The sequence below is a fragment of the Etheostoma spectabile genome, chromosome 6 (assembly GCF_008692095.1).
Source record: "Etheostoma spectabile isolate EspeVRDwgs_2016 chromosome 6, UIUC_Espe_1.0, whole genome shotgun sequence".
NCBI classification, from domain to species: Eukaryota; Metazoa; Chordata; class Actinopteri; order Perciformes; family Percidae; genus Etheostoma; species Etheostoma spectabile.
The window spans coordinates 2,504,047-2,513,438 of NC_045738.1; the positions used below are offsets into that span (position 1 = coordinate 2,504,047).

Consider the following 9,392-nt stretch of genomic DNA (forward strand, 5'->3'; position numbering starts at 1 on the left):
CTGTTGTCAACTCTCATCCCGACTGAAGCCTCGCATCGCCGGGAGACTGAGGCAGACAGACAGAAGTGTGCAAGCTAGCTGGCTAAATTACCATTAGATTAGTCGTCTATGGAATCGTGAGTCAAATATCGTGATACAAACTGAATCTGGGGTTAAGTGTATCGTTACAGCCCTAATCTTAACTGATCATTATTTGTTTAAAAAGCTTGTCTCTATTGTATTGTGAAGAGAAGCATTATATTTTAGCATCTGTTTTTTCGTCACAACAGTCATGCTGATATATGTGACTGAACGTGCCAAAACAAGCACGTTTTTGAAATGTTGAAGTTATCTTTAATTGTGTCAGAATATTGTTTAATAAAATATTATAAAATAAAACAGAAGTACGCATTCTTTGGTTTTTATTCTTAACATGAATATGTTGCATTAATCTCTACAAACAAGCAATATTAAGCCACATGAATCAACAGTAGAATGACAATGTAGCCAACACCAACATGTACACTATACAATAACAACTCCACAGCCCCCCCCCACTCACACACACACACACACACACACACACACGCAGAGCAAGATTAACAATCTCCTCTGCAGAGATTTACATCCACACATATTAAACAGCGGTTACAACCACAACCAGCACCAGTTTATCTAAATTACCAACCTATTAGAACGTCATTGTGTGGGTCCGCACCGGAAGTCCTCCTCAATAGGCTCCACCTTCAACTTCTCTGCTCGTTCATTCTCAATGCATGACATGTCCAGTCCACTCAGTGTCTCTGTGTATGATCCAGTTCTTCCTCACAAACCCGCCCACCGCTGGAGGATCCACCATTAACTTGAGACGGGTATGGCTGCAGCCTGGAGCATCCCATTCGTCGTCCGTCTCATCCGGTCCCGTCTCATACGGAGGTGTGTCCAACGGTAAAACCAGAGGGCAAAATTACGATATCGCGAATAATTTTCCAGATGGAGTCACGGGTAAATTCGTGACCACATTTGTTGCAATCAATTTGAAAAAAAGTTAAAAAACTGTAAAGAACCATTTGCCATACATAGTTTGCTCATTTCTGAATGTTATGCTTGTGTTGTTCCATATTAACGTGGCACATCTGATGAAACTGCATCAGCGACGCAGCCGATTCTGCGACTAACGGCAGGATCTCCTGAGGAGGGATACAATCCACGATCTGCACACACAACAACAAGACTACGAAAATAAACATGTTACACTCTTTCCAAGACTTAATTGTATATCTATATTGTTTTCACACTACTGGGACATTGCTGCAAATAACTGCTATCAGCATGGCGAGAGCATTCGACTGTAGCTCTAGGCTACAGTCGCTGCCTCGGCTGTCGGCCTCGGGACCCGGGCAGAATGCTGTCGGGTCTCTGGGACCCCGGGGCAGAATGCTGTCGGTCTCTGGGACCGGGGCAGAATGCGGTCGGGTCTCTGGGACCGGGCAGAATGTGCGGTCTCTGGGACCCGGGGCAGAATGCTGTCGGTCTCTGGGACGGGGCAGAATGCGGTCGGGTCTCTGGACCCGGGGCAGAATGCTGTCGGGCTCTGGGACCGGGCAGAATGCGGTCGGGTCTCTGGGACCGGGGCAGAATGCTGTCGGGTCTCTGGGACGGGCAGAAGCGGTCGGGTCTCTGGGACCAGGGCAGAATGCTGTCGGGTCTCTGGGACCGGGGCAGAATGCGGTCGGGTTGGACCCGGGGCAGAATGGTCGGGTCTCTGGGAAGGGGCAGAATGCTGTCGGGTCTCTGGGACCCGGGGCAGAATGCGGTCGGGTCTCTGGGACCCGGGGCAGAATGCTGTCGGGTCTCTGGGACCCGGGGCAGAATGCGGTCGGGTCTCTGGGACCCAGGGCAGAATGCGGTTGTAGTTTTCTACTACGCGCATGGCCTTCGGTCTCTGGGACCCGTCCTGCATTCGACTGCGTATCTCTGCTGCCCCGGTCTTGGGCCAGGATGCGATTGTATTTTTCTTCCACAGCGGTTCTATGTATTTTGTGTTGTATTGTATGAAAGGGGGAAAGAAATAAAACCAAACCTAACTTAAATCAAAGTTGCAGCTATGAAGGATTTTTTTAGTTTGCCTATCATTGCATTTTTTTATAGACGAACACGTATTTAAGTGTTTTTATTCATCAGTTGATAGTCTGCATTTATCTTATGTACATGTTTAGTTTTAAATTGCCGTTACCTAAACAGTAACGGCAATCATAAATGAATAAAATACTTTCAATATTTTTTGTTTTTAATTTAACAGTAACGGCAATCACACAAATTAATAAATCATTTAAATATTTAGTGTTTCTTTTCTTTTTAAGTACCCCGATAGCTCAGTGTGTAGAGCGGGTGTCCATAATTAGATGGTAGCTCCTCGATGCAGCGGTCTCTAGTTCGAGTCCGACCTGCGACCCTGTACGCAAGGATTCTCTTGGGTTTTTTTTTTTTAACTAAACGTTAAAACCAAATATTAAAAGTATTTTATTCATTAGCATGATAGTTGACGCAGGTTTATTTTATTCCAGACGATAGTCTGCATTTATCTTGTCAACAGAACCATCCATCTGGAAAATTATTCGCGATTTCGCATTTTTTACCCTCTGGATTTACCGTTGGACACACCTCCGTATGAGACGGGACCGGATGAGACGGGACGGACGAGATGGGATGCTGCAGGCTGCAGCCATATACTCTTGATTAACTTTAGCATTTTAGCATGCTAGCCACACCCAGATTTGCTTCACTTAGCGTGCTGGCCGGGTGGTGGTGCATTTGTGGGTACGCGATCTGTGCTGCCTGCAATCTGACATGCGCATGCGCAAAATCTTCGAAGACGCATACACGGATGATAATCCTGTTTTACGACGATTTACGTTGCACGATCGTTTCCACGGTTTATTAATATATATATAGCAATGCATCGCAATTGGGAGTGTGGAGGAAATTGAAGGTTTGCAGTGACAGAAAGACTCAGACTTCATTCCACATGTAACCAAAATGGTACATGTTCATGGAATATGTAACAACTCCTGTTATTATCTTGGATTGGCAACTACGTAAACACCTCTATGCATAGTGTAAACTATATTTAAAAACATCACAACATCCCCACTCTACATGTCACACAAATAACAATTATGCCAAGGCGGATGTAAATATGGCCTACTTAATTTAAATTTCTTTATAAAACAGACCCGCTGCATAATGAATATCATAAAATGCATGTGCGGCCTTGCCATCAAGTGTTTCAAGGCATGCGTTAATTTTCAGATAGCTCTATTTAAAGATGATTTAGTAGTATAATGTAGTTTATCCAAAGATCCTCTATAGGCTTTGTACTAAACCATCTCTGGTTAATCTAAACAGAGTTTTAACTTTACGCACACGCGAGTTGGGGGGAGTCTTTTGACGGCCAATGAGGAAGCTGCAACTGGACCAACGTCATCACTCAGTCTGACCAATGGTGTAACTAACTGACTTTTTAAACGAGAGTTTTAAAATTAAGAGATCCCAGAATAATTTTCCAGAGTACTGCAGTAACATTTACAACTTATTATAATTGAGGGTGCTGTCGGAAAGTGTAATATTCCTGTTTTACTACTTGGAAATCTAACAATGGAAACTTGTTGGTTTCTGTTGTTGTCCACAATGTGAGAGACTGCCCTCCCATTGTCTATTATTCTCACTGGTGATTAATAAACCATTCAATCAGTTCTCTAGTGCCATCAAGTGGTGTTGCAGAACCTGGTTGAAAAGAGGGCGTACTGTACATTTGATAATAGTTTCACTGTACATACTGCGTGTGTGTAGGTGACAATCACATCGTTTTAAATGACTAAGTATTTTTCAGAACATGCTGAGAAAAACTAATGGCATAAGCCTAGATGATTTGATATCTCGGTGATCCCAGCGCTTCTCAGGGTTTCACTGGTTTATTCCATGAAAACAAGTGTCGGCCATTTTGGTGTATGAGTGAAAGCTGAATTCAGTGGGTGACAAAGACAGAAGATTACCCAGAAGCCACTGTAGATGAGCTGTTAACAAAGGGGAAATATTGTCTCACTGCTGGAAGAAATGCTCAAAGAAATCAGATAATCAATAATGGAAATGTTCTGCATTTGTTGGTAGACCAATCAGATTTGTTAAACCATAACAAAAGAGACACCATTCCAGGATGCTCCGCCTCTACACTTAACAGCTCTTGTGTGTGATTGAGAATATGAACTTTTGACAAACATCAGTTCTGTGGTTTCATGCAAAATATTTGCTGCTGCTGTTGCAGAGAAAAACAACACATATTTCACACCTGATAAGAAGATGTCAGTCCCGTGTACATATTTAGTTCCGGTGTTGTGAGTGAACTGGTAAAACAAATGAACAAAGCTTCAATTTTGGAAATATTTAAATGTATTCAATTTACAAGGCTAAAATATATTACATCCTAATAATACATTGTTTCTGTGGTGTCTTTCAAGAAAACATGTACGGATTAAAATAATCATTAGTGCATCAAAGCATAAAAAAGTGTCTTTTTGGTAACTTCTGTCTTTTGATGTAGTGTAGCTGGTGTAAGATGTGTTTTGAGGAGGTGGGGAAAGTGTACGGTCTACTGATTCATGCACAGTAGCAGCATCTGCAGAGGACAGATAAGATCAGAACTCCTACTCTCTTGTTCTTTTTTTTTCAGGGGTTATCACAGACACAGATCTTGATCAGAGTAAATACCTTTGCTTAGTATTACAGTGCGCGTCTTCTTCTTGTTTTTGTCTTATCATCTTGCTTTTCACTTTGGAAACAAAAGGACTTTCCCCCATTGCCCTACATATTATTATCATGGTCACCGGTAAACTACACGATAAGCCGGTGTTGCTTTTCTGACGGCTCCTAGTTCAAAACGAAAATAAATATTCAGTGTGAAAAAAAGCCTTTATGTCACCGTAGAGAAGATCTTAATTGCTGCTTTGATTCATTTAGATTGACTGTTGTGCCGGGGTTTCCCCTGCCATTTACTCATGCCAGGAAAACAGCATGGTCTCAAACTTCTCTCAAAGGTCATGGAAAATAATGAATGAATACTAGTTTCAAGGCAGACATTATCATGTGTGGGTGTATGTCAGTGTACTGTATGTGTACGCAAAAGTTGCGGCGACACCAGTTGTTCCTTGTACGTTTAATGGCAAAATAACAGGACAAAATAAGATATTTACAACACTTAGTAACATGTAAACACAATCTTCTGTACAAAGAAATATACATGCAAAAGTAAAACTAAGTCATAATAAGACATTCAAAATGACATTGCTGCAGTTTTGCTCTATGTGTATTTAAAATATGACATAGTTCAGAGGTTTACATCCTGGGTGTGGGCAAACTGCCCGACCCTCTCTGTACATCTTTACATCATGTATAGGCCGGGTTTCCCAAAGGCATGTTATTACTTAGATCATATTCTTTGATGAAATAGGCTTTAAGAGAACTTGATAAACCGATTAACAGCATGATTTTAGGAAACCTAGTTACACCAATAAATAAAAATGACACAAAATGAAAGACTGTACAGACCGACGACAGTCATTTGACTCAACATGTTATTGACTTGTTTAACATTAAATCAGATATTAACTCTTACAACCTTCAGATAAAATAAGAAAATGTGTACGTTTTAAGTTCCACCCAACTCTCTAAGTTGGCTCCCTCAACTGGCACTTAAAAAAAAAGTTTTTAACAACTTTGTAACTGATATACATCAACTTATTCAAATGAAAATAACTGACCTCTTTCACAGCAGATACCTGTTAATGCGGAATGGAATTTATCAAAGGGATACATTTGAACTGTTGGTGGTACAATATTTGTGTGTCTTCTAAAAGGTATAATGCATACTCCAATAAATTAAAGTCCATAGTGAATGGTCCACGATGACACATTTTTCCAGACCTATTGCTTGGTAAAAATGTCAACCCAGTCGGTCTTATGATGTCCAACTGGAACAAATCTTGCGCCATACACCAGTATCTACCTACAAAAGCCAAACAAAAGCACACAGCAAACCACTTTGTGCACAGCTTGAAAAAAGACAAACAATTTCTTATAACAATAAGAATAAATAAATCCAGACTGAACCTGTGTAACACTGACATGTCCTGGTTCAGTGTGGTCTGTTATAACTTAACATGAGAAATAAAAATAAAAACATTTTGAGCAGGAAAAGAAAGCATACTCAACTTTGGTATTGTTACAGAAAATAAAAAAACAGAACAATGACAAAGCATAAGTGCCTATATTTTATAGATACACATATTTTTTATACATTATTTCTGAAAACCCGCCTCTTGTCTGGAAGGTTTTGCAGATATTAATACTGAACTTAATACAGAAGAGTTAACACAATACAGACATCTATCGCAGTACCAGGTACGTACATGCCTTTTTAAGAATACGGCTACAACACAAAGTCTTCATAAATAGTTGCATAAATGTTAAAGCTGCAACATTGCACATGGGAATTAATGCAAAATACGAGTGCATTTATAGTAGCGGTTTGTTCATTGTGAAATCCAGCTGCTGAGGGTCCGCAGGAAGCGACTTACCTAACAAACTGTATGGAGTCACTAATACTCTGCAAATTAAATAGCTTTTGTTCATTTGAGACAAATTCTTCAAAATGATAATGAAAGGCAGGAATTCGTTATTTACAAATAAGGCGAATGCAGGTAAAAACCGGAGAAACTTTGCCTAACAGCTCGTTGAAGTTAATTTAGTCTCTCTTAGTGTCACAAACTGAAAAAATTATACCTTTTAAACTGAACAGGGACATAAAGATAAGCAAACTATTGCACTGAATGTAGCTATAATGTGTTTGTGGAAAACATGGTTTTGGTCTTTATCTTATTCTGGAATAAGTGGCCCCTGCTGATGGGTGCCACTTTGTTCACACTCCTGTTTCTATTTGACGTACTAACTCACCTTTGTTTTCCAAAAGGTGTGAATAAAGACAGTTCTCTGTTTCCTCACTGTACATGGTTTCTTTTACAAAAAGTAATCTCTCATTACAAAAAAACATCTTCTTGTGTTCAACCGAAAGCAGCCTGAATTTCTCTTATTATACAGTATCATTTTTTCTCTGTTTAGCGCTGGTTGCACTAGCACTAGCTTGTTGAGAAAGCTCGGTTTTCTCTCCCTGCTAAGTCAAGGTTTGAAAGCTCAAACTGATTCCAGCAGTTCATTTGTTGTGCAGGCATAATGACAACATGCCAAGGTGTGTTCAGGAGGGGAGTTGGGGAGAGTCAAAGGGTTTATCAGCAGAGTCGCTCAGTCAGCAGCAGCAGGACTTTTGTGGCTTGGTGAAGGAAAAGGTGATAATTCTGGAAAAGTTGCTGGTGGTCCTCTCAGTAACACAGCTCAACATGTTACCCATCCTCCATAGTTTGGTGGCCAGGCAGGACTTCCTGTTATACCACAACAATGTAGATACAGGGCCCTCCAGTACATGGTGCTGTCACATCTACCTAGTGAAGCGTTACATGTGGTTGAGCAGGCGGCTGTGAAGGAAGGCCTTAATGGTGCCGATGGGCCGCACATCGTTCAGGTGTTTCCGTCTCTCGATGAAGGAAATGAGTCTGGAGGTATCTAGATGTGAGGTGTGATGATTCGGAGATGTTGACAGCGGCGGTTGCTGCGTATGGTTTATGGTGGCATGGCCAGTGTCAAAGTTTATCACACCTCGAGGCTGGAGCCAGGGCTCCTGCAGGCAGGACGCTGCGGAGGGCCGCCGTTCTGGCTCGGCGTGGAGCAGCAGGCGGACAAAGTCCCTGGCAGCTGGGCTCACACCCTGGAAGTAGTCCTCGGGGAAGCTGAAGTCCAGGCGACAGATGTTGAGACACGTCTCCTCCAAACTCTCGTCCAGGAAGGGAGAGGCGCCACTAAGTACAACGTAGGTCACCACCCCTGTAGAAATCATCCAGTCAATATCCCAGTAGACAAATCAATAAAATAGGTCGGTCAGTCAATCAGTTTGCAGCAGGAAAATTATGGGTTATGTTTATCAAGTCACCTGCACCATACAGTATATTACCAAACTATTAATTGTAATTTTATTTTATTATTAATATGTTTCTTATGATGTTATATAGAAGTTACAAACTTATTGTGCCTAGTTACAGACCTAAGCTCCAAAGGTCAGACATCAGTGAGGCAGGCTGACCCAGGATCAGCTCAGGGGCAGAGAACTCTGGGCTCCCCAGGAGAGGATGGATGTAGAAGGAGGAAGGGCTCAGCTGAACGGCATCGCCAAAGTCTGTCAGCTTGATCACTGGCTGGGAAGACGCATGTTCCACCACAATGTTCTCTGGCTGTGGGAGCAAGAAAAAACATTGTTCTTAACAGCAGAACCGCCACTGGGCCAAACTGAGACTCAGCTTTTATTGTTGTAAGCTGACTCTTACTTAACTGATCCTTAACTAACTACTACTAATATGCTAATCATTTAGCTCTACACTGATCTCAGAATATGTATTTACTTTGAGATCAAGGTGTGCTATCCTCCAGCTGTGCAGGTAGTGGAGAGCTTCAAGAATGTCTCTGAGGTAGAGAGCCACCTTCTCCTCTGTAAGGTTGCCCCAGCTCACTACATAGTCCAGGAAACGTCCCTGGTCTGCCCTATAAACACAAACATATATTGCATTTGTACGTCATTGGAGACTTGAAATTCACATTTTTTTAATACATCTGTAAAACAATGCGGAGTCACAACAGCCACAGGGAAACACAACTGTGCTTACATCTCTTGTACAAGTACGTAGCTGTTGGCCGTCTCATACGTGTCCAGCAGCTTGACCAGGTTGGGATGGTCCAGAGTCTGTAGGAGTCTGACCTCCTGCAGCACCTGCTCTCGACGCAGCAGCTTCTTGTTAATGTGTTTCACTGCAACTGTCCGTTTACTCCCTCTCTGGTCACACCGCTTAGTCACTGAGAACCGGCCCCTGGGGAGCACAAGCGAGGGTTAGAAGAATATATAAATACCTATTTAATATGTATGTTTCATTTTCTTCTCTCTGGATCTCAGGTACACCTTTAAATCATTTAATGAATGCTTTACTTAAAATTTTGACAACCATTATTTTGTCTTCTCACTCCCATTTACTGTAACTATAGTGTATTTGCTTGGACTGGATTTAACAGTCCAATCAATGGGGGAGGATACATGCACTTGCATTTGTCTGATAAGCCTAAGTCATAATATAGTAGGTATTTTAGTCAGTTAGCAAGAAATTTAAAATTTCTCTTCTTCCAAAAACCCTTAGTTCTACTTCAAAACCACCTAACTCCTACTATTAATGCAACTGGTAACAATGTCAGTAATATTGAGAATG

General features: G+C 41.6%; 1 protein-coding gene across 6 annotated transcripts in view; it reads right to left on the reverse strand.

Moving 5' to 3' along the window:
- Nucleotides 1-9,392, reverse strand: part of triob (trio Rho guanine nucleotide exchange factor b) — a 121,418-nt gene that overhangs the window by 11,169 nt on the left and 100,857 nt on the right. For 5 of the 6 annotated variants that reach the window (XM_032517632.1, XM_032517635.1, XM_032517633.1 and 2 more), the window contains 4 exons: nt 8,802-9,002; nt 8,541-8,679; nt 8,186-8,372; nt 5,176-7,968 (listed from right to left, as the gene is read on the reverse strand). In XM_032517632.1, the coding sequence (XP_032373523.1) occupies nt 7,541-7,968; nt 8,186-8,372; nt 8,541-8,679; nt 8,802-9,002 (955 nt within the window). In that variant the 3' untranslated portion in view covers nt 5,176-7,540. Of the gene's footprint in view, nt 1-5,175; nt 7,969-8,185; nt 8,373-8,540; nt 8,680-8,801; nt 9,003-9,392 lie in introns of those variants that run through there. The other variant, XR_004332295.1, reaches the window with a different exon arrangement.